The following is a 25,089-nucleotide window of genomic DNA, read 5'->3' on the forward strand; positions in this document are numbered from 1 at the left end:
ACTAATTCATTAGGATGGACTGTATAGCATACTGTTTTTACTCCACACTTTGTGAATGGTGTAATCCAGTTCTGTTGCATCATCCACTGCCAAATAGTGTAATTCAGTTTGTTTATTGTACTGTTATGGCCTTTAATTATTGCATTATGTTGGGTGTTTATGTAATTTGCTTTGAGTTGTAATGAGAATGGCAGCAGGCGATGTAAGTAAGTAAATAAACATGTGCAAGGAATTCTCTGGTTGCCTCCGTAGGACAGAGAGCTCTGAGGGTGCATGTCTCCTGTTCATCACTTGCACAAGACAGGTCCAGAGGAGGCTAACAAAGATAGTGAGGGATCTGGAGACCAAGTCGTATGAGGAAAGGTTGAAGGAGCTGGGGATGTTTAGCCTGGAGAGGAGGCAGCTGAGAGGTGATATGATCACCATCTTCAAGGACTTGAAGGGCTGTCATAGATGATGGTGTAGAATTGTTTTCTGTGGCCCCAGAAGGCAGGAAATTAAATCAAAAGTTTCTGACTCAACATTAGAAAGAACTTCCTGACCGTTAGAGTGATTTCTCAGTGGAACAGTCTTCTTCGGGAGATGGTGGGCTCTTCTTCCTTGGAGGTTTTTAAACAGAGGCTAGGTGGCCATCTGACAGCGATGGAGATCCTGTGAATTTGGGGTAGATATTTGTGGGTTTCCTGCATTGTGCAGGGGTTGGACTAGATGACCCTGGAGATCCCTTCCAACTCTATGATTCTAAGACCTCTGTCATAGGGATGCCACCCTCCAGATGTGATCTGGGGACCCCCCTGGAATTGCAGCTCATCTCCCAGTTACCGATATCAGTTCCCCTGGGGAAAATGGATGCTCTGGAGGGGGGAACTCTATGGCACTGTACCCCACTGAGGTCCCCTGTCCTCCCCAGGCTCCATTCCCAAATCTCCAGGAGTTTCTCAACCTGGATCTGGCAAATCTCCCTCCCCATCCCCTGCCAGTGGTCAGGGAGGACCTGGCAACTCTACCTCTGTGGCCCATTTTGTTTTACAAGATGGATACCTCACCTTTCTGTCCTCATAAGGGCCACCAAGGCAACCAATACATTAAAGCAGGTATCATTAAATCACATTTTAAACCCATTAAAGCCAACAAAAACACATAACAGAACAATTAAACCTAGAACTAAAATACATAAAAGCATCAGTTAGAACACTGGGCAGGAAGGATGGATTGGTCCCTGAGGGAATGCCAGGAGAAACATCATAATGTTTGTAGCCTTTGGAATTTGGTGCAGTAGGCCAAGGAACTTCAGTGGTGTATAAAATTCGGCTTACTGGATTGGGTGAAGATCGATTTAGTCCAATAGTTTATTTTGTACAATAGCCAGCCTCTGGGATCTTGTTATTCTTGTATATTTATGAGCACTTGAGCATTTAACTTGTAAGGGGGGGGGGAGCGGTCCAGCTTCTGAGCCCCCTTCCCATCTGAATGCGCGACGCCGCCTCCAGGTCGGGATAGGGCCGCCTCCCCGGGGAGTATGTGGAGGCTTTGGGATGGCTTTTTTTGAGCTGGCCCAATTTGGGATGCCTCCCAACTGCCCCCAAATGCCTGTCTGTTAGCAGCCCTCATGTCCTTTTTTAATGTAATTAAAGGCCGCTAACAGACCGGCACTTTGGGCCGACTCAGAGACGCCTCAGAAGGTGCCCGAAAAACCCCATCTACATGGTAACATCTGGCGGCCGTCCCGATCCTGTACTCATCCTGTCCACTGGGCCGATCCACCCACCTCAAAAAGGCACCACGTCAAAAGTGGTGCCTTTTCGCTGGGGCACCTCCGAGGCCCAGGAAGCCATGAACAGGACATGTGAGCATTCCAGACACTCCCCGGGTGTCCACGGTCTGCCCGTTGTTCAAGCACCATCCGGCAGCTCCGGGGCACTCTGTTTCTGGCCGGCTTTGTTTGGGGTGGCTTCAAGCCGCCCCAAACCAGCCATCTGATATCACCCAAAGAGTACCATGCTGAGGCCCCTCCCCTCCCCAAACTCTGCCCTCTCCCAGATCCACCACCAAAGTCTCCAGGTATTTTCCAACACAGACCTGGCAACCCTAGCATGCCATCTTGGTCTGGCACATCTCCAGAATGTCTCCCCTATTTTCTCTCACTATTCCAGAGGTCCAGTCCTCCCCCTACCCTTGACCCACATGAGCAGACAACAACAGCCAGAGTGGTGAGTGGGGAATACCGTTTTGCACCCTTCCTTCCTCTTTCTTTCTGTTTATGCAAGGAAATTTTGGCTCAGCTCTGGTGTCGACTCATTGAAAAACTGGGAGGAATGCAAAGCGTCATGAAGCTGAACTGCGATGAAAGAGAAGCCTGCATAAACATTAATTATGTAATCTCAACAGGTTCGATTGCCTGGCAGATTAATCATCAGAAGAAGTGAACCTGGAGTGTTATTTGTTCTCCACTCCAGCTGAGGGCTTTAGAAACCCTGAGTGGGATTGCAACATTCTTTGCTTGAATGTTGCCCTTTTTCACCCTGACCTGAATGTCAAAGGTTAGAAGCTAAGCAGGGCAGGCCCCAGTTAGTATCTAGATGGGAGACCACCAGGGCTTTTGGGGTAGCAGGAACTCCTTTGCATATTAGGCCACACACCCCTGATGTAGCCAATCCTCCAAGAGCTTACAGGGCTCTTCATACCGGGCCTACTGTAAACTCCGGGAGGATTGGCTACAGTAGGGGTGTGTGGCCTAATATGCAAAGGAGGTCCTGCTACAAAAAAAGCCCTGAAGCCCACCAAGGACGTCCGGTGTTGTGACGCAGAGGCAGGCAATGGCAAACCATCTCTGAGCGTCTCTTGCCTTGAAAACCCTATGGAGTTGCCATAAATAGAGTTACGAAGTCCAACTCAAGAAGTATCTGGGGACTTTGGGGGTGGAGCCAAGAGCAAGGATGTGACAAGCACGATTGAACTTCGAAGGGAGTTCTGGCCATCACATTGCAAGGGATCACTCTTCTTTTAAATGCCTTCCCTCCATTTGGAATAATTAAGGATAGGGACACCTTCTTTTGGGGCCCATAAAATTGAACCCCCCCCCCCGCCCTCATCCAACATTTTGAAACCTGGGTTTTTTGTGTTTGTTTGGGGTTTTTTTTTAGGAGAGGCACCAGATGCTTTGCTGAAAATTTGGTGCCTCAAACACAAAAACAGCTTCCCCAGAACTCCAGATACCCATGGATCAATTTTCCATTATACCCTTTGGGAATTGGTCTCCATAGAGAATAATGGAGTGCCCAGCAGACATTTCCCTCCCCCTCCCCATGCTTTCTGATGTCCCTGAAGTGGGGGGAGGGCCTCCAAACCAGGGAAGCCCCTGCCCCCACCTGGGGATGGAATACAATCTGAGAGAGGTCACTAGAATGGATTACACAATAAAAAATGCAAGCTAGTGACCAATTTACTAAGAAGTATATAGAAGTCAGTCCAAATGTCCAAAACATGTATATTCAAGTCCCAAAGTAGTGTGGTGACAAGCCAATCGATTAAGTACTTGTTTCTTTCCAGTCTTCATCAGACCTGGGACCAATCTTGATTCAATTATATAGATTCTTTAAACAATTTTCAAAAAGGAGGGACGCAGAGCGTCTCCAGCAGTAATTCCACATCGGCTACAGCTCAGTATGTGGCTTCTTGCTGGAAAGAAACAAGTACTTAATCAATTGGCTTGTCACCACACTACTTTGGGACTTGAATATACATGTTTTGGACATTTGGACTGATTTCTATATACTTCTTAGTAAATTGGTCACTAGCTTGGATTTTTTGTTGTGTAACCCACCTGGGTATTGGCAGCCCTAGTCATAAATCAGCTGCAGCCTCACAGCATTCCCCACCACCATACTTGTTTGTTCTGACCCCTCAGAAACTAAGCAGGGTCATTCCTGGTCAGCAGGGGTGGAATTCAAGCAGGAGCTCCTTTGCATATTCGGCCAAACACTGCTGATACAGCCAATTCTCCAAGAGCTGACAAGGCTCTTTTTTGTAAGCTCTTGGAGGATTGGCTACATCAGGGGTGTATGGCCTAATATCCAAAGGAGCTCCTGCTAGAATTCCACCCTTGCTGGTCAGTATTTGGATGGGAGGCCACCAGAGTTACTATGCCAAAGCCAGCAATGGCAAATCACATCTGTTCACCTCATGCCTAAGAGGTCAGCTGCGATTTGATGACACTCCCCTCCCCCTCCCCCAAAAGGCCTGTGTGAAAGGTGATATTAGAACTTCCAGTCATCCAAAGCCCCAAGTCACATGTGGTGGTTCTGGTGTGACATCAAGATCTTTAATGTGGAAGTTACCAAACAGCTGATGATGCACCCCTAAGACAAAGGTTCTCCATTTTCCATTCATCCCATGCTGTGGGTGCAAAGACGGGCACGTTGGCAATGAAGCTTCCAGCTTTTGGCAAGGGAGGTGGTTTGCCATTGCTTGCCTCTGCGCAGAGAGCCTGGTATTCCTGGGGGGTCCCCATCCAAATACCGTTAAGGATCGATCCTAATTAGCTTCCAAAATCTGACAAGTTCAGACTAGCCTGAGCTATTCAAGTCAGCAAGGTTTTTTTTTTTTAGCGGGAACTCCTTTGCATATTCGACCACACCCCCTGATGTAGCCAATCCTCCAAGAGCTTACAGGGCTCTTCGTACAGGGCCTACTGTAAGCTCCAGGAGGATTGGCTATGTCAGGGGTGTCTGGCCTAATATGCAAAGGAGATCCCGCTACCAAAAAAACCCTGCAAGTCAGGAAAAAAGAAGGGAGAAAACCTCTGTAGCAATAGGAAAAAGTGAGATGTGCAAAACACACCTCTGCTCAGGTGAGGGCCTTTGTGCTATAGCAGGCAGGCCGCTCCGGTTGAGAGAGATCCAGGTGTGCAGCCTGGTTGGTCTGAAGCAGCAGAACAAAGTTTGGCTTCAGTGGCCCCTTTAAGACCAGCAAAGTTTTATTCAAGGCATAAACTTTTCATGGGCAAGCAGACTTCCTCCAATAGAATCATAGAGTCGGAAGGGACTTCCAGGGTCATCTAGTCCAACCCCCTGCACAATGCAGGAAACTCACAAATACCTCCCCTGCGCACACGCATACATTCCCGGTGACCCCTGCTTCATGCCCAGAAGATGGCAAAACACCCAGGATCTCTGGCCAAACTGGCCTGGAGAAAAATTGCTGCCTGATCCCAAAACATCAATCAGCATTTCCCTGGCCACAAGAAGTAAACACTAATGCAACCCTTCCTGCCCTCCTTCCCATGATCTGCCTAATTCACAATACAGTGTATTGTGTGCATGCACACAAAAGCTTATACCCTGAATAAAACTTTGTTGATCTTATAGGTGCCACGACTCAGACTTTAGTCTGCTGCTTGGGACAATGTGGTGTAATGGTTAGTGTGCCCGACTAGATCTGGAAGACCCAGATTCGAATCCCCATGTGCACCATAGAAGCTCACTGGGTCACCTTGGACCAATCACCTTCTCAGCCTAGCATACCTCACAGGGTTGTTGTGAGGATAAACATGGAGGAGAGGAGAATGATGTAAACTGCTTTGTGTTCCCATGATGGGGAGAAAGGCAGGGTGCAAATGAATTAAATAAATACATAAAATAATAAACACATGAAGTTCTCCAGGAGCACAACTCACCTCTTTAGGGAGATACTCACCTAATTGTGGCAAAGTGCAGTTTCAGGGAAACTTTCTCCTTTACTCTGCAGTCTTCTTTAGCTGGCAGAGTTTGTGTTGAGAAACAGAGCACAAGGAGGTGCCTCTGTTGAAATGGCAATTGGCCTTCCTGCCAGAGAGACTACATTACTGCAGATAAACAGGATGATTTCCAAATTCCTAGGTGGTAATTAGACAAGCTTAATGAGGGTTGCACCAAAACCAGCACAGCACCTTTTAAAACCAATATGGTTACATTGCTGGTATGGGGTCTGGGGTTGCCAACCTCCTGATGAGGCCTGGAGTTCTCCTGAGATTATAGCTGATCTCCAGATAGGGTTGCCAGGTCCCCCCCACCCCCGGCCACTGGCAGGGAATTGGGGGATTTAGGGTTGCCAGAATCAGATTGGGAAACATCTGGAGATATGGGCATGGAGGCTGGGGAAGACAGGGACTCCTGGAGGTACAGTGTCATAGAGTCCATGCTCTGAGGCAGCGATTTTCTCCAGGGGAACTAATCTCTGTAGCCTGGAGATGTGCTGCGATTCCGGGGGATTCCCACCTGGAAGCTGGCACCCCTATCAGACTACAGAAATTAATTCCCCTGGAGAAAACCGCAGCTTCAGAAAGCAAACTCTATGGTATGTCATAGATTTAGGGTTGCCAAGTCCAATTCAATAAATATCTGGGGTCTTTGGGGGTGGAGCCAGGAGACTTTGGGGGTGGAGCCAGGAGACCTTGGGGGTAGAGCCATAAGCAAAGTTGTGACAAGCACAATTGAACTCCAAAGGGAGTTCTGGCCATCACATTTAAAGGAACCACACACCTTTTAAATGCCTTCCATACGTTAGAAATAACGTATGGATAAGGGCCCCTTCTTTTGGGGCTGATAGAATTGGACCCCCTGGTTCAATCTTTTCGAAACTTGGAGAGAATTTAGAGGAGAGTCATCAGATGCTATGCTGAAAATTTGGTGCATCTATCTCAAAAAACAGCTCCTCAGGAGCCCCAGATACCCCCTGATCAATTCTACATTATACCCTATGGGAATCCATCTCCATAGGGAATAATGCAGTGCCCAGCAGACATTTCCCTCCCCCCACCCCTTTTCTGATGACTCTGAAGTGGGGGAGGGCCTGCTCCCACCTGGGGATTGGCCTCCCTACTCACAAGTTGCTGAACTTCCAACTTCTTCAAAGTAACACAGAGCAACCAAAGGTTCAAGTTTACCTTTCCTATTCAAACCACCTCTGAAAAGATTGTGCAACTACTGGGAGCAGCTCTGCTGGTCTGCCTGCACCCCCGCCCCCATTCAGCCTTAAAGACACAGACACACCATCCCAAGAGGAAGCCTTTCCAAGAGGAGTCTGAAGTCTCTGGAGGTGGAAAGGCAAATGGGGGCTGTGGGGGCGGGGAGAAGCCCCGCCAGCCAGCTGACTGGGAGTGGGAAGGAGCCTGGGAAAGTGGGAGAACCCCCGCTGGGACCTGGGTATTGGCAAGCCTACATAGATTCTAGCTAAAATCCCTCCCTTTTCCACAGGTACTGCTCCCCAAAACCCCAGGAATTTCCCAGGCTGAAGTTGGCAACCATAGCCAGTAGGCCTTATAATTGAGGGAACAAGATGGGTTCCACAGATACTTGACCCTGTGAAGGCAGGGGGAAACTTCACCATGATTCTGAATCTATGACGCTTATGGCAACCCTTATACTGAATCAGACAACTGGTCAATCAAGATCAAGTATTTTAGGGTTCCCAGCTCCAGGTGGTAAAGACAACCAATGAGCTGTGAAAACTAATTAATAAAAACTGCAAAATATATTCCAAATTCACAATAACACCAATCAAGTCCAAATAGGTAACAGAAAATTCCTATGAAGCTTCAAAAAGTACATAAAGTGTGTCACTCCACCAATTTCCAAAGTGGGGTTGTTTTCCTTTCTGCTCTTCTGGGTTTTTTTTAAGAAAGTGCTTTGTGCAGTCCTGAAATCCAAATAAAGGTCTTGTAGAATTCCATATAAAGTCTTGTGTCATCTTTTTCAAATACAAATACAGGCATGGACTGGTGTCAAAAGGACTCTGATGGTGCTGTTGACTGAATCACCGTTTCTCCTTACATCCTTATCAAGGAGGCGCATTCAGTAATCCATGTCAATTCAAACAGAGGAGCTGATTTTCAAACACCCTAGTGGAGAAAAATTATTTGGAAATTGGTGGCATGTTGCACTTTATGAACTTTTTCAAGCTTCGTAGTAATTTTCTATTACAGATTTGGATTTCATTGACATTCTTGTGAATTTGGAATGCAGTTTTTAAAAGTTATTTTTCCGCAGCTCATTTGTTGTCTTTACCCTTTTCCGTGATTTCCTTTCGGTAGTAGAACTTCCAAGTGGTAGCTGGAGATCCCCTGGGATTACAACTGATCCCCAGGCAAAAGAGATCAGTTCACCTGAAGGAAATGGCTGCTTTGTAAAATGGACTCTGTGGCATTATACCACACTGAAGTCCTTCTCCATCCAAACCCTGACCTCATCAGTCTCCAGCTCCTAAAATCTCCAGGTACTTCCTGACCTGGATCTGGCAACTTTCAGACTCACATGTGCTCTTCAGTGTCTCAGGCAGAGGTCTTCCACATCACCTGCTGCTTGGTACTTTGGACTGGAGATGCCTGGGCTGGAACCTGAGACCTTCTGCATGCCTGCCAGATGCTCTACCACTGAGCCACTCTGCCTCACCTGAATGTATGCATTTATACTTAATTCAGCCATCATTCTATATTACACAACTCTTGTGTTTCCCTTATTCTTTGTGACTATGTGACTGTTCCCAGGGTGACATCGTAATTCCCAGGGCTTTTTTTTGTAGCAGGAACTCCTTTAAATATTAGGCCACATACCCCTGATGTAGCCAATCCTCTAAGAGCTTACAGGGCTCTTAGTACAGGGCCTACTGTACGCTCCAGGAGGATTGACTACATCAGGGTGTGTGGCCTAATATGCAAAGGAGTTCCTGCTACAAAAAAAGTCCTGGTAATTCCTGTTTTTAAGAACTGAATAATGACTGATCCAACAAAACCAACTCATGTTTGCCTGCAACTAAATGTTAATTGCAAATTGTGTCACTCTTTTACAGCAAAAGGCAGCACACGTCCAATGGCACCTTAAAGGCTAATATTGAAATACACAGCATGCGTCTTTAGAGTGCCACTGGAGTTTTGGTTTGCTTTGCTTTACCGAATGTTAGCCATTTGGTGGTGCCATTACTTTAACTTAGGGTAGCCAGCTTCCAGGTGTAGGGTAGAGCTCTCCTGGGATTACAACTGCTCTCCAGGCCACGGAGATCAATTCACCTGTAGGAAATGACTACTTCGGAAGGTGGACTGTATGCCATTATACCACACTGAAGTCCTTCCCGTCTCCAAACCCCGCCTTCCTCAGGCTCCATCCCCCATCTCCAGATATTTCCCAACCCAGAGCTTTAATTACTTTATATAGCTATTAGAGACATTGATTAGGACTTCTTGCTATATAGAGTTAAAGTTCCCTGACTGTATTTGTCTCGCAGAGGTCTTTGGTGTAGTTGTTAAGTGTGCGGACTCTTATCTGGTAGAACTGGGTTTGATTCCCCACTCCTCCACTTGCAGCTGCTGGAATGGCCTTGGGTCAGCCATAGCTCTCACAAGAGTTGTCCTTGAAAGGGCAGCTCCTGTGAGAGTTCTCTCAGCCCCACGTACCTCACAGGGTGTTTGTTGTGAGGGAGGAAGATAAAGGAGATTGTGAGCCGCTCTGAGTCTCTGATTCAGAAAGAAAGGCGGGGTATAAATCTACAGTTCTTCTTCATCATCTTTTTTGGGACTCAAAACATCAACTTCCATAAAAAGGATGAGGAACACGCATGCTGGATTGGGGATATGCTTCTGGGTAGCGGTGTGTGTGAACAAGATCTTGGGGTAAGGGTGGACCATAAGTTAAATATGAGCAACCAGTGTGATGTAGCAACAAAAAAGGCTAATGCGATCTTGGGGTGTATCAAGAGATCCATAACATTCAAATTGCAAGATGTTATAGTCCCACTGTACACTGCATTGGTCAGGCTGCACCTGAAGGATTGTGTGCAGTACTGGAGGCCTCATTTTAAAAAGGATGTGGACAGAATGGAATGGGTGCAGAGGAGAATGACAAGGATTATCAGGGGCCTGGAGACCCAGCCCTAGGAGGAAAGGCTGAGGGACTTTGGAATGTTTAGTCTGGAGACGAGGAGGTTGAGGGTGGACTTGATTGCTCTCTTGAAGTAGTTGAAGAGCTGTCACTTAGAGGAGGGCAGGGAGCTGTTCCTGTTGACAGCAGAGGAGAGGACTCATAAGAATGGGTTTAAATTAAGGGAGGGAAGGTACCAACTGGATATTAAGAAAAACCTTTTTACAGTTAGAGTTGTTCAACAGAGGAATCAGCTACCTAGGGAGGTGGTGAGCTCCCCCTCACTGGCAGTCTTTAAGCAGACAAAGACTTATCTGGGATGCTCTAGGCTGATCCTGCATTAAGCAGGGGGTTGGACTAGATGGCCTCTATGGACCCTTCCAACTCTGTGATTCTATTATTTAAACTTTTTTAAAAAACAAAAAAACTGTATTTGATCTCTGTATATCTCTGAGTCCTTATCTCTTATGAAAGTATTACTCTTTTAGCTCTGGTATGGCAGGTAATTTCCTTATCAGCTAGTGCAAACAATAGGGAAAATAGACTCCTCTTTATGTGAGGACAGTGTGACTCCTCTGTTTCCTCCATCTGCCTTGCAGGGCCATAAAAGAGATAAGAGTTGACTGAAGCCATGTGGATTTTGTAAAGAGTAATATATGGATCTTAGAGTAATCATTATCTCCTAATCTGCTCTCTCTTCCTTCTGCATTATAGGAAATCATATAACTGGACCGATTTCGCACTCACCCTACACTGCTCTGATGTTCCTCTTTTCAGCGCGGCAGCCTTCCGATCTCCCACTATCTGCACTGGGGCTTCAGCTTGTGCCGGCATTTTTGCATGGCAAAGAGAAACCGCTAAAAACCAGTTTCTCTTTGCCGTGCAAGAACGCCGATCTTTGCCAAAGCCCTGGGGCAGATAGTGGGAAACGGGAAAGACACGCGCTGAAAAGAGGAATGTCAGAGCAGCGTAGGGTGAGTGGGAAATCGGTCCTGGTCTTCCCTACAGAGGCACTGTAGACTTTAGTGAGATACTGTATGCAATCTATTTAGAAAAGGGAAAGTATATCAACGGTTAGTGTTGTTATGATTTCCAGAAGGGTAGCTGGGTTAGTCTATTGCAGCAAAACCCAACAGAAATTCGATGGAACTTTAAAAATGAACAAGATTTATTTCAGCGTTAGATTTTTGTGTGTTCGAGTTTAGTTTTCCAGATGCATGAAATCTCCATCCATATCAGCTATATTTACACTTCAAGTTACAAGTACCAAAGGGGTGGTGGTGGTGGTGGAGAGATGTGTAAAACAACTACCAGTCAAAGAGAATTATATCCATCCAGAGTGGGTGGGGATTTCCAAATGATTCATTTCATACTAAGAAAACGTAGCCATACTTGATTCACTGCTTACTTTAACTGGCTGCCTGGTGAATAACGAATAATAATCTGAATAAATGTGTGTGTGTTTCCAAATAAACGTGTGTGTTTCCCTCTTTATAGACCCACAAGCTGTTTTTAAAAAGTATCCGTTCATAAGCTGGAGCAATCACATGACCAGGGCTTTTTTTTTAGCAAGAGCGCACAGGAACGCAGTTCCAGTTGGCTTGGTGTTAGGGGGTGTGGCCTAATACGCAAATGAGTTCCCGTGGGCTTTTTCTGCAAAAGAGCCCTACACATGACCATTTTGTAGTTTGACTCCTTTACCTTTTTGTCCCCCCACCCCACCCCATTTTACGTCCTGACCTGACCTGGATAGCTCAGGGCTAGCCTGATCTTGGAAGCTAAGCAGGGTTGGCCTTGGTTAGTATTTGGATGGGAGACTTCCAAGGAAAACCAGGGTTGTGATGCGGTGGCAGGTATTGGCACAACCACCTGTAAATGTCTCTTGGGCTGAGCCCCCTACAGGGTCGCCATAAGTCAGCTGTGACTGGGTTGCACTTTCTACCTCCACATTTTGCATCCTAAACTGAAGCAGCTGAGGATGTGGCCAAAGTTATGGAGTCAAAACTAACTTCGTACTTGCATTACTAGCGGTCTTGTCCTTTTATTTTACAATATTGGCAACAAGTTATCTTTGCGTTGAACCAAATGTTAGATGTTAGCATACCTGTTGATCTGGCAGTGATTCTGCTTGATTGTTGGCATGGTTATGTTGTTGAAAATAGAAAAAAAAAGATATTATCTCCATTTTGTTATCAATTGCAAAACCAGAACTTGCTTCAAAGTGGAAAGACAAACATCCTCCATCTCTGAACAACTGGAAGGACAAAATATGGGACTATTTTATTTTAACCAATTTGGCATATTCTTCTTCACAATCTTCTCCTCAGACATTTGAGGAAAAGGTGGTGGTACCTTGGTTTCCTGCCATCACTTACCTTACAAAAGAAAATATTTTACTTCCCATTTCTGTATATTTTGGTTTGATCTATTCCTAATGCTGTATATTTTAGATGTATGATTTGAGCTGTTTTTCAATAAAAGTCTTTTGAATTTTTTTTTTAAACTTCCATTTTCTTCCCCCAGCAGAAATCTCTGTGGTCCTAAGAAGGAAGATCAGTACCATGGATGGGAAATCAGCTCCAGAGCAAGCAAAGGACAATGCTAATCCACCATTTTTGGACAAAAGCCATGGGCTGCATACTATGAAGAGGTTCTCTCTCTCTATTTCGAAGCTTAAGGTAGAAACAGCATAAGTGACAAACGTAATGAGATGATACAGAGAGCCAGTTTGGTGTGGTGGTTAAGTGCGTGGACTCTTATCTGGGAGAACAGGGTTTGATTCCCCACTCCTTCACTTGCACCTGCTGGAATGGCCTTGGGTTAGCTATAGCAATCGCAGAGGTTGTCCTTGAAAAGGGCAGCTGCTGTGAGAGCCCTCTTAGCCCTGCCCACCTCACAGGGTGTCTGTTGTGGGGGGAGAAGATAAAGGAGATTGTAAACCACTCTCTCTGATTCAGAGAGAAGGGTGGGGTATAATTCTGCAATTCTTCTTCTTCTACGCATTTGAAACTAGGGTTGCTTGCTCCGGGCTGGGAAATTCCAAGACATTTGGGGATGGATGATCCTGAGTATAGTGACATAGAGCAGGGCTTTTTTTGTAGCAAGAGCTCCTTTGCATATTAGGCCACACACCCCTGATGTAGCCAATCCCCCTGGAGCTTATAGTAGGCCCTGTACGAAGAGCACTGTAAGCTCTTGGAGGATTTGGCTACATCAGGGAGATGTGGCCTACTATGCAAAGGAGTTCCTGCTACAAAAAAAAAAAGCCCTGCCACAGAGTCTGCCCTCTAAAGCAGCCACTTTCTGCAAGGGAACTGATCTTAGTGGTCTGGCAATCAGTTGTAATTTGGGGGAGATCTCCAGGCCCCACCTGGACTTTGGCACCCTTATTCATACACAATCCTAACCTCTCCTCTAGTTTTCCCCATTGTCTATTTTAAAATGTAAACTCCTTGAGGATGGGGACCTATTTCTGCTTTGTTAAGTGGCCTGTCCACAAATGGTGTTCTATATATAGCAATAAAGATGCGGGGAGGGATGTGGCTGTAAATCAGTGCTGTTATGTAAACCAGGCCCAGTTGGGCCAAGTGCATGAACCAAGAACACCCAAGATTTGCAGCATTAATAATGCTAAACAGGCATGAACCTGATATTTACTGGTATAGTAAGCCAGGAGCCTGCATATCAATTTAGCAGAGCGCACAAACAGGCTATGCACAGCAGGAATTCTTTGTTCTGCAGGGCTTTTTTTGTAGCAGGAGTTCCTTTGCATATTAGGCCACACCCCACTGATGTAACCAATCCTCCTGGAGCTTACAGTAGGCCCTGTACTAAGAGCCCTGTAAGCTCTTGGAGGATTGGCTACATCAGGGGTGTGTGGCCTAATATACAAAGGAGTTCCTGCTACAAAAGCCTTCTTGTTCTGTATGTGTTACCAATGTTACAGGGTTGCACAGAGCCACTTGTCAGTGTTTGGGTTGTTGTTTTTTTTCTAAAAAAACCAGAGTTCTTTATTTAGTGAACTCCGTTCTAGATACGATAAATGAGAGATAGAGATAGGATCTAACTAAACTAGCTATGGTGAATGCAGATGCACAGATGTCCTGGATTCAGGACTTTTTTTCTGGCAAAAGAAGTGCCAGACCTCTCAATAGGGAAGTGAAGGAGAAGCACACAGGTTTCCCTCATGGACTTTAAAATTTTTTTTTTTTGAGAATGTTGTTTTCATGAAGAAGTTCCAGAACTCTGTTTGCCACATTCCCCTTGGGGGAAAAGCCCTGCCTGCATCCATGGTGACAAAGATAGAAAGCAATGTGCTCCTTCTTTGTGTGTGTGTGAGAGAAGTGTGAGCAGGAAGGAAGGAAGCAGTTTCCTGAGAATATCAGTCTACACATCAAAGGGACAGAGGTAGAAGAGTAAACAGGAAGGAAAACCCACTGTTTGCCTGTCTATCTGACTTTTTTGTAATTCTCCCTCTGGAAGCTGAGGCTAAGAGACAGCATCTTGTCCCTCGCTTCCAACAATCTGAATGGGAAGTGACTCAGTGCCAAAGGGGGAATGTAAATAAGCATTTTTAGGTGGACAACCTGACAGCATTCCCAAATGCTTCCCTATGGCTGACCCTTTTAAGAAATGTGATTGCAAGGTCCCCTCGGCCACCACAGGGGATGGGGCACATAAGGTAGACAGATCCAGCTTGGGGAACTCTCAGTGCCAGGGTGCAAGTGCAAGGCTGGTGCCCCCGGCAAGATGCTCCACCACCCCCACCCGTCCTCCTCTCCCCCTCACCTTGGTGACGGTGAGCACGGCAGCCGCTGCCACAGGGTGCCTTGCCTCAGCTTGCATGTGCGCCACTCGACTGCTGTCACTCCACCCCTCGCTTCTGTGCTTCAGAAATGAGCAGCGCACATGCGCACTGAGGCTGGAAGCCCCGTGGAGACTGCCCCCGTACTCACTATTTCCCTCAGCAATGAGGTGAGGGCGGGTCAGAGGGTTGAAACTGGAACCCTCCCCCTACAGCTGCCTAATGGATGTGCCGGCTCTGGGAACTCCTGAGATCTGTGGATGGAGCCTGGGGAGCACAGAGACTTCAGCAGGGTACAATGCCGTAGAGTCCACTCTCCAAAGCAGCCATTTTCTCCAAGTGAACTGATCTCTAGTCAGGAGATGAGCTGTAATTCCAGGAGATCCCCAGGTCCCACCTGGACACTGGTGTCCCTAAATGCAGATGGGGACAGGCTGCCATCCTGGGACTTGAGTCACAAACTGAGTGTCCTCTGAAGTATGCCTTAGCTGCTCAGGGCTTTTATTTGTAGCAGGAACTCATTTGCATATTAGGCCACACACCCCTGATGTAACCAATCCTCCAGGAGTTTACAGTAGGCCCTGTATTAAGAGCCCTGTAAAGCTCTTGGGGGATTGGCTACATCAGGGGTGTGTGGCCTAATATGCAAATGAGTTCCTGCTATAAAAAAAAAGCCCTGGCCGAGATGTTGTTCCAGAATTTCCAAATACCTAGTGACCCTGGTTCCTTTGCTAACTCTCTGCCTGCTCTACACATTTTTATTTCCATAGATATTTCTTGGGGCTCTAGCATTTTCCTACTTTGCCAAAGGATTCTCGGGAAGCTACATGAAGAGCATGATAACGCAGATTGAGAGGAGGTTTGAAATTTCCTCATCCACAGTTGGCCTCATTGACGGAAGCTTTGAGATTGGTACGTGCATTTCCCTTGGCTGGGCAGAAAAAGAATGTGTGTTTGAAGGCAGTGTCCCAAGCGTTGCTTAGGCATTCTCTCATGCTGCAGGAAACTTAATGGTGCTGATCCTGGTGAGTTACCTTGGCTCGAGAGTTCACCGTCCAAAGGTCATTGCGATCGGGTGCCTCATCATGGCCACTGGAGCGTTCACTTCAGTGGCACCTCACTTCATAATGGGGCCGTAAGTGTCAATGATTATTCTTCCATTGCTGGTCAAACATCTACCATTATGAGGGACAGTGTGGTGTTGTTTGGTTGTTTATAGACCTCTTCCTCTTTAAAGGTGGAACCACATGTCATTGCGGGTAATGGAGATGTCAGTTAGAATTGGCAGTTGGGAGTTGGCAGGCTGAAGTGGTGGTGGGGGGGGGTTGGTTCTGAAAGTATTTCTTGTTTGGTGTATCCTTAAGAAATAAAAGTCAAGATTTTCTACATGGCCTGTCTTTGTCTTGACTGGAGTGGACCATTTTGGGAGGAGACCAAGCCCCTGTCCTCAGTAACGGGTGACTTTAGTGACCATTGTAAATTTGTGTCCAAAGGAAACTCTTTATTTCTTCCTTGTGAGACCAGCCATTCCTGAATATTGAAAAAAAGAAAATATGGGAATTGGGGGATGCTATTGACACTGAAATATTTTGATCTGAAATGAGGAATTCTTATCCCAATAGTCAGGGCTTTTTTTGTAGAAAAAACCCATTTACATATTAGGCCATACCCCTAACATCACCATTGTTCCACACAGGGATTTTTTGTAGGAAAAAACCAGCAGGAACTTATTTGCATATTAGGCCACACACCCCTAATGCCAAGCCAGCCGGAACGGCATTCCTGTATGTTCCTGCTTTAAAAAAAGAAAAAAGCCCTGACAATAGTCACATGACAACTTTATTCGTTGTGCCATGGCCAAAGAATTCTTCCTAACTACAAAAGTTACAAGAGCTTTCTTCTTGCTTAGGGTTCCCAGGTCTATCCTGGCCACCGTCAGGAGATGATTGTGTGGATGATAAGGTTGCAAGATCCAAGCTGGGAAACTCCTGAAGGTTTCGGAATGGAGCCTGGGGAGGACAGGGACCTCAGTGGAGTAAGATTCCACACAGTCCATCCTATAAGTCTGGAGATAAGCAGATCCCCAAGTCCCTCCTTGAGGCTGGAATCCCTATTTTGCTCTTTCTCCATAATACCTTCCATTTACATTCCTGTTTATGACATCTTTACATCACCTTCATTCCCACACTTATGTAGCATGGCAACTCAGTACATCCAATCATCTGCAGAAGTTTGACAGAGTAGCTCAGGGCTTTTTTGTAGCAGGAACTCCTTTGCATATTAGGACAGCCCCTCCCTCCAATGTAGCCAGTCCTCCTGGAGTTTACAGTAGGCCCTGTGCTAAGAGCCCTGTAAGCTCTTGGAGGATTGGCTACATCAGGGGTGTGTGGCCTAATATTTAAAGGAGTTCCTGCTACCAAAAAAGCCCTGGAGTAGCTAGTAGTATACTGTGACTGTCTAAGAATATTTCCCCATATTCTTGGGGTCTCTAGCAGCTAAGAAGCTGTGCTGAGCCAGTTGAAACTGCTTCTGAAACTTCCAGCTATTCTGCCAGCTTTTGGGGTACCTGAGTTCATTCCTAAGTAAGCAGAGCAAGCAGCATTATAAAAGTGCATTCGTCACACTAAAGGACAATTTTCCCTTCACTATCTAAGCCTCAGCCCCACTGGATGTCCTTAGGCAAGACACCTTTTTTTTTAGCTCTTTCCTCTTATCTACATCACGAGGAGTATTCATTCTATTAGTGATGGCTCTCTCCTTGCAAATACAGTCCATCCATGCTCTCAAGGAAGAGAGCAGTATGTCTTTATTATTTTTATGCCAGCCAGAAAGAGAGAGAGAGAGAGAGAACATCCTATTTCGTAGAAACCGAAAAAAGCACAACAGGCAACAGGCCTCATATGGGCAATAATTTCTGGCACCCTACTGGCATGCCCATCACAGTGGAAAATGCTGTCAAATTGCAGCTGACTTAAGGCAAACCCTGTAGACTAGTTTTTGAGGCAAGAGATGAACAGAGGTGGTTTCCCATTGCCTGCCTCTACCTTGCAGCCCTGGACTTCCTTGATGGTCTCCCATCCTAGTTCTAAGCAGGGCCTACCATGCTTAGCAGCCAAGATCTAATGAGACCAACAGGGCTTTTTTTGTAGAAAAAGCCCAGAAAGAACTCCTTTGCATATTAGGCTACACCCCCTGATGTCACTATTGTTTCACACAGGGCTTATTTACAGAAAAGCCCAGCAGGATTTCATTTGCATTTTAGGCCACACCCCCTGATGCTGGTACAATGAAGTTTTCCCATGTTCCTCTTCATTCTTGCAGCTCTTCTGATCACTGGAAAGATCATTCATGAGATCTGTGCAGAGGAACAGCTGTTTGGGTCAGTGTGCTGGAGTGGGGCTAGATCTGCTTGGCATGCAGAAGGTCCCAGGTTCAATCCCCGGCATCTCCAGTTAAAAGGATCAGATAAAAGGGGACATGAAAGACCTCTGCCTGAGACCTTGGAGAGCTGCTGCCAGCCTGAGTAGACTATACTGATTTCGATGGAGCAGTGGTCTCGTCTGATTCAGTATAAGGCAGATTCATGCGTGGAATGAGAGAATAAACACAATAAACAGCAGGTCCAATGATAGGAAAGACATTACGAGAGCTGGAGAGCTCGCCAAGCTAATTTTTTATTAGATTAATGTCTTTTATAAAGCTCTAAATGGTAATTCATGTAGAAAAACTTCCTGGATCAACTCCAGTGTGTTGTCTCCTCTTTGAGGCGATACTGTGACACAGTGGTAGAGCATTTGCTTGGTGTGGAGAAGTTCCCAGGTTCAGTCCCTGATATCTCCAGAGGTTCTGTGAGACCCTCTCTCTGCCTGAAACCCTGGAGAGCTGCTGCCAGTCTGAGCAGACATTAATGACCTTGGTAGACTCAGGGGATTGATTTGTTGTAAAGCAGCTTCATGTGTTCAAAGGAACACAGATCTATTTGCATGGGGGGAAAATTCTTGGTCCCAATTACACAAATCGATGTCATATGTATGTAATAATAATAAGATGACTGTGGATTTATACCCCGCCCTTCTCTCTGAATCAGAGTCTCAGAGCGGTTTACAATCTCCTTTATCTTCCTCCCCCACAACAGACACCTTTTGAGGTGGGTGGGGCTGAGAGTGCTCTCCCAGAAGCCACCCTTTCAAGGACAACTCCTACGAGAGCTATAGCTGACCCAAGGCCATTCCAGCAGCTGCAAGTGAAGGAGTGGGGAATCAAACCCGGTTCTCCCAGATAAGAGTCCGCACACTTAACCACTACAGCAAACTGGCTCTCAATAACTCTAATGCCTTGAAAGTGGGTGCAATATTGACTGTCTCTTCACTCTCAGCAAGGTTCTTTCAGCAAAACTGAGTCCAAAAGTGGTGGCAGTGTACTTAAAAAAAAAACAACTTTCCTTTTAACTGCACGTTGTTTGTGCTTGTTTTAAAGTTATAATTACAAAAGCGTTGCAACTTTGGAGAGCAATTCTTCTACAAGCATGGCGGCCTGCTTGCCTGCATCGCCTCCTCCCCCTGCTGAAGAGAACATGGAAACATCTGGAAATGCAACTCTTCTCAGTAAGCCAAAATTTTTCATTAAGTAAGCTGCAGCAACTCAGTGAGGGAGGGGGCAATGTCCTCTCTGCATGCATGCCATTGTAAAGCAACATATTAGAATTTGATGACTTTGATTAACATTCTGCCCCTCACTTGAGGTTTTTAGAGGTCAAAGCTCAAGAGACTTCCTTATCATATTGTGTGGTTTTTGTTAGAAGAACAGGCTGGCAATGTCTCTTGCTAAGCCCTCCAAGCAGAGCTGGTTTGCCCAGTAGGCAAACTAGGCGGTCGCCTAGGGCGTTGGGAGGAGGGGCTGAAGAATTGGGCTTCCCCCTCCTGGTGCCCACAACTGCCTAGTTTGCCTGCCTCCCCCCTGCCACCGTCACCCACCCTTCCCTTCCCTTGCGCTTTGCCTGCCCTCCCTCCCTCGACACAATTAGAGGAGTGTGCCAAGGCTGGGCCCTACCGGCTTTGATGCGGCCGGCGTGACATCTAATCTTTTGAAGCGCGCGCGGGAAAAGGTTTCGTTCCCCCTCACTTCCGGTTCAAGGAAGGAAGGGGAAGAAGCCTTTTCCTGCACATGCTTCAAAGGATTAAATGGTGTGCTGCCCACATCAAAGCCGGTAGGGCCCAACTGCAGTGCAGCATGGCACACTCGGATGGGGGGGGGGGCAATGAAGCATGGCACTGCGTTGCAGCACTGTGGAGGGAGGGCAGGAGGGTGGCAGAGGGGCGGCGGGCAGGGCGCTTGCCTGGGATACCAGGCGCCCTAGAGCTGGCACTGCCTCCAAGACTACAAACACCGTAGAGCTAGACAGATAGCTAGGCAGTATCAGTTTCCTTACTGTCCGATTCTGCTTTCACTCACCATCTCTAAGCAATAGAACGTAATCTCAGGGACCGTCCTTCTTCTTGTTCTCCTCCTCTTCCTACTTCTTCCCCTCCTGCATGCATCAGGAGGAATAGCATGGTGTCTCTTCTCCCAATCTGAACTAAGTAGATGGCCTACTACAATCCAAAGCCATCCTAGTTAATTAGAATAGATAGTCGCTCTTTCTCTCCGCTACAGTTATATGTTATGTTTCTTTAAATAAATCCACCAGTATTGGTTTCTTAACTTAAAGCAAAGGCTCTCTGTGCAATTTGTGAGATAGTGTGGTAACTATTAAACCAGGCCACAGTGCTGCACTGAAGCTCAGAAAGAGCACTTTGGTAAGTGAAGGTAGGGACGGCTGCCTGACCAATCCAGCCATCCTAAACTGGACCCAACACTTTTGTGATAATAAGCACTTAGCTTTTTCAGGGCAGCACATTCACTGATTCTCACACTCTGGTTCTAAAGCTGGTGGGGTGGAACCTACCTCTATCCTTCCACTCCACTGAGCAAAGTTGGATGCCTTCCTCGAGCTTAGGTGGCTGGTTTCTTGAGGAAAACCCCTTAAATTGGAGAGAGGCTCCTTTGACTGGAGGAAGACTACTTGGAGGATGGTTCAGCTGCACCACTTACAGTGCCCATATAACACATAGGGCTGACAAGCCTCCTTCTGTGATGTCTTCTGCACCACTCCATCACTTGTGGGGGAAAGCTGGAAGTGACGCAACCACACATTGAGCAGAATGCTGCTCATGCATACTATTGCCCAGGGCTTTTTTTTTTAAGCAGGAATTCCTTTGCATATTAGGCCACACACTCCTGATTTAGCCAATCCTCCTGGAGCTTGCAGTAGGTCCTGTAAGAAGAGCCCTGTAAGCTCTTGGAGGATTGGCTATCAGGGGGCTATGGCATAATATGCAAAGGAGTTTCTGCTACAAAAAAGGCCCTGTTTCTTGCCCCTATGAAAACCTGTGCCTGGCTTGATATGTCAGGTTTATTTTGACATGTTTCTCTTGCTTTTTTCGCCAATGGGAAACCAAAACAGTTTTCAGCATTGTTCTCTTCTCCTCCTCCAACTTATCCTTACAATAACAACCCGCTAGGTAGGTGAGGCTGAGAGGGTGAATCTGGCCCAAAGTCAACTAGTGAGCTTCCAGGACAGAGTGGGAATTCGAACCTAGGTCTCTCAGATCTTTGTCCAATGCTCTAACCGTGGATCTTTAGAAAGGATGGTTTGCAGCTGGATTTCAACCTTCCCAGTGCTACCAGTGCTTGGATCACTAGCCAAACTAGTGTCTACACCAGATTGTGCAGATCTAAGAAGCCCAGTGCTTTTTTTTTTGTAGCAGGAACTTCTTTTCGTATTAGGTCACACACCACTGATGTAGCAAATCCTCCAGGAACTTACAGGACTCTTAGTATAGGGCCTACTGTAAGCTTCAGGGGTATGTGGCCTAATATGCAAAGGAGTTCTTGCTACAAAAGAAGTCCTGAAAAACGCCCAAACAGATGTCCCATTCCTTGACTTTTCATCCTTGAACTGGGGCAGTGTTCACACACTCCCTTAAAACAGCAGACCCAATCTCTAGCAGTAGACTATTGTTTCTATCTCAGCCTCTGCTCCCCATAACTTTGATGTTGTCAGTGTATCTGTTCTCTAAGCTAAGCAACTTCTATCGCCCACAGGGTGTGAAAAACATAGAGCTTCCTACCTCTGGCTCTTTGTTCTCTTTGGGAACATTTTACGTGGAATTGGCGAAGCACCCATCATGCCTCTGGGCCTCTCATACATCGATGATTTTGCCAGAGAAGAAAACTCCGCTTTGTATATAGGTAAAATAAATGAGCTTTTGCTGAGCCAATCCTGTATCAAGGTTTGAATCTCAGAACTGCGGTGGAGACAGCCTTCTAAGCTGTGGACACTGTCAGCAGCTGATTGTATGATAGAGATTAGCTGCTGGAGGCACAAAGACCAAGTATAGTGCTCTGCATGCATTTGGGTGTGTGAGCACGAGCAAGCGTAGTGGCCATCCCACTCTTCATCACTTCTTCAAGGTGCCCCTCCGAGATTGCTGACTTGTTTCAAGCTTGATTGCTGAATTGTTTCAAAGGCAGAATTAAAGAGGAATTACATTCTAATCACATGTGGTATCTTGTAGTTTTGGGAATCACCAGAAATGGTGTAGTATTACCATAGAGTTTCTGATGATTCCTAGAGTGAGATGACATCACTTCCTAGTTTTCCAGGAGAGGTGTCGTGGTGCATGTGAAACCACACACACCCCTGTCCCCACCCCTCAAGCTCCTGACAGTTGCCTTAAGTACAATGTTGGCTGATATTGTTGATTTTTTATCCTGCTTTCCCTCTCAGAATAGTGTACTTAGTTTTTTACTCCTCCATGCTTTATCTTTAAAGCAATCCTGAGGGAGAGTTCAGTACAGAATGTCTTTCATGGCACTGTAGGGATACCAGCTCTCCCTATTTGTAGTCTGTCATTCTAACCACGGAGCTTCTCCATCCATCTTCTCTGAGGGACTAAATAAGGTTTATGTTTGAACATCTTTTGCAGGAGTTGTGAGATCAACGGGGTTGTTTGGACCAACTCTTGGATTTCTTCTTGGAGCCTTGTGTGCTAATATGTGGGTTGACATTGGAACAGTAGATGTTGGTAAGGAATGAGAATGCATATTTACATCAAAAGTGAGTCTTTTCCTTTTCTCCTGCTCTGTCTTCCCGCTGAAAAAGCCGCGCTGCCCTTGCCTCCTCCCCACTTCCTTCCTCCGCATGGGAAGGAAGTGGGGAGGAGGCAGCGGCACTGCTGCTTTCTTAGCCGGTCGTTGCCACTGCTGCCACGGTTTCCCCTGCCAATCAGCTGATCTGCGGGGGGGAGGGGAGTTGTCCTTTAAACAGCTGGGGAGGCTCTTCACTGTCCCTTCCCCAGCCTTAAACTTGTGAAAACGGAGGGAGGAGGAGGTACAGTGGTGGGGGGGTGAGGCTGTGCAGCACCACAGGGGGCAGGGCTGCGGGCCGGTTGCTAACAGGCTGCTGACCAGTACCTGTCCGTGGTCTGGAGGTTGGGGACCCCTGCTTTAAATGCTTTGAGGAAGAAGCAGGAGGCAGTGTGCACTTGCAATCCAAGTCATGAATTCCCAGTTTGGAGCACAGGCACCAGTCCCCAAAGTGATGACATCACTTCTACACAATGTCATCACATTGGAGCTGTCTCCGCCCCCTAACCCAGTGGAGTCCCTTGGGTTCTGATTGGCTGACAGTCACTTGATTTTGAATGAGGCCTGAATCACGAAAATGAGTTCAAAGCCCTAGAGAAGAGGTGGAACTTTTGAGGATGATTGGTGATATCACAGGTGATTTTTGTAAATTAAACTGGATTGTATAAACCTTCTGCGTCAACAGCTAACAGTGCATTCCTTAACAGAGTTGTACCCTTCTCTAACTCTTGAAAGCTCATACCCTGAAAATCTTATTGGTCTCTGGGTTGGGAAATACCTGGAGATTTTGGAAGTGGAACCTGGGTTGGGATAGGGGAAGAACCTCAGTATGATATAATAGGTTTGCCAAACTCCAGGTGACACCTGGAGATCTCCCACAGTTACAATTGACCTTCCCGGAGTAAATGGCTGCCTTAGAGAGTGGGCTATTTATACCCTACTGAGGTCCCTCCCCTCCTCAAACTCCATCCTCTCCAGACTCCACCCCCAAATCTCCATGTATTTCCCAGCCAGAGCTGACAACACTATGCCATAGATTCCACCCTCCAAAGCAGCCATTTTCTCCAGGGGAACTGAACTCTGTCAGCTGGAGATCAGCTGTAATTCTGAGAAGTTTCCTAGACTCACCTGGAGGTTGGCCACCCCATTAGTCTTAAGATGCTGCTGGACTCAAATTCAGCTGTTCGTCTGCAGACCAACATAGCTACCCTGTGAAAATACCCGTCTAATTCCACTGACTTCAGCTTTGTTAAAAGGGCTTTGAAAGGCAGAACTCTCTTTCATGATGCAGTATGGATTAAGGATTGGATGACTTTGATTAATAAAAAATTACTGGCTTTAGATAGTCAAGGAAATATTTTTGGTTGGCATGCATATCTGTATTATGGGAAAGAGAAGACGGATGTTTTTTTCTTGCACCATTATATAAGGAGGAACTTGTTGAATACATGGAAAAAATATAATAAATATGGTGATGAGAGAAAACCACTTTGGATAGTGCCGGCTGAAGTTATAAAATTGTCTCAAAGTCCACAAGAAGAGAAATATGTATCAAATGAACAACGCTAAAATTTCAGGGAGGTAAAGTAGAAATGAAATCGGCTGAAGAATTGCAGGGAAAATTTGATTGGTTTCAATTGCTTCAAATTAAAAGTTTGGTGGAAAAAGATATCAGAAGTACAGGCATAAGATATGAAAAAACGGAAATGGAAAAAATGCTGCTGGGTGAAAAGAAAAATTGATTTCAAGGACTTACAAGTTGCTATTGAAATGGTCTACAGAAGAGGAGGTTGTAAAACCTCAAATGATTAAATGGGCAATAAACTTTAACAAAGAAATACAAATGGAGACATGGGAACACCTATGGAAGAACTCTATGAAAATTTCAACGTGTTATAATATAAAAGAGAACTGTTTTAAAATGCTGGATAGGTGGTATAGGACACCTAAAAAAACTAGCAAAAATGAACAATCAAGCTTCAGATAGGTGTTGGAAATGTAAAAAACATGAAGGTTCTTTCTACCATGTGTGGTGGACTTGCAAAAGGGCAAAACAATTTTGATTTATGATTCAACAAGAGATTTTGAAAATCTTGGGATATAATATTAAGAAAGCACCGGATGTCTTTCTGGTGGGATTACAAATGGAAAGCTTTCCGAAGCGAGACAGGACATTGTTGTGGTACTTGCTTTCAGCTGCAAGGACATTGT

At 46.0% G+C, this 25,089-nt stretch overlaps 2 protein-coding genes across 3 annotated transcripts in view; both read left to right on the forward strand.

Annotated features, from left to right (window-relative positions):
* Window positions 1–25,089, forward strand: part of CALD1 (caldesmon 1) — a 710,639-nt gene that overhangs the window by 547,708 nt on the left and 137,842 nt on the right. The gene's annotated exons all lie outside the window — the stretch shown is intronic.
* Window positions 12,419–25,089, forward strand: part of LOC132575918 (solute carrier organic anion transporter family member 1A2-like) — a 31,470-nt gene continuing 18,799 nt past the window's right edge. Inside the window, exons 1-6 of the mRNA XM_060244601.1 lie at window positions 12,419–12,565; window positions 15,462–15,603; window positions 15,694–15,826; window positions 19,168–19,295; window positions 21,835–21,981; window positions 22,719–22,817. Coding sequence (XP_060100584.1) covers window positions 12,449–12,565; window positions 15,462–15,603; window positions 15,694–15,826; window positions 19,168–19,295; window positions 21,835–21,981; window positions 22,719–22,817 — 766 coding nt within the window. The 5' untranslated portion in view covers window positions 12,419–12,448. The remainder of the gene's footprint in view (window positions 12,566–15,461; window positions 15,604–15,693; window positions 15,827–19,167; window positions 19,296–21,834; window positions 21,982–22,718; window positions 22,818–25,089) is intronic.

This window comes from Heteronotia binoei, chromosome 8 (genome assembly GCF_032191835.1).
Source record: "Heteronotia binoei isolate CCM8104 ecotype False Entrance Well chromosome 8, APGP_CSIRO_Hbin_v1, whole genome shotgun sequence".
Taxonomy (NCBI): Eukaryota; Metazoa; Chordata; class Lepidosauria; order Squamata; family Gekkonidae; genus Heteronotia; species Heteronotia binoei.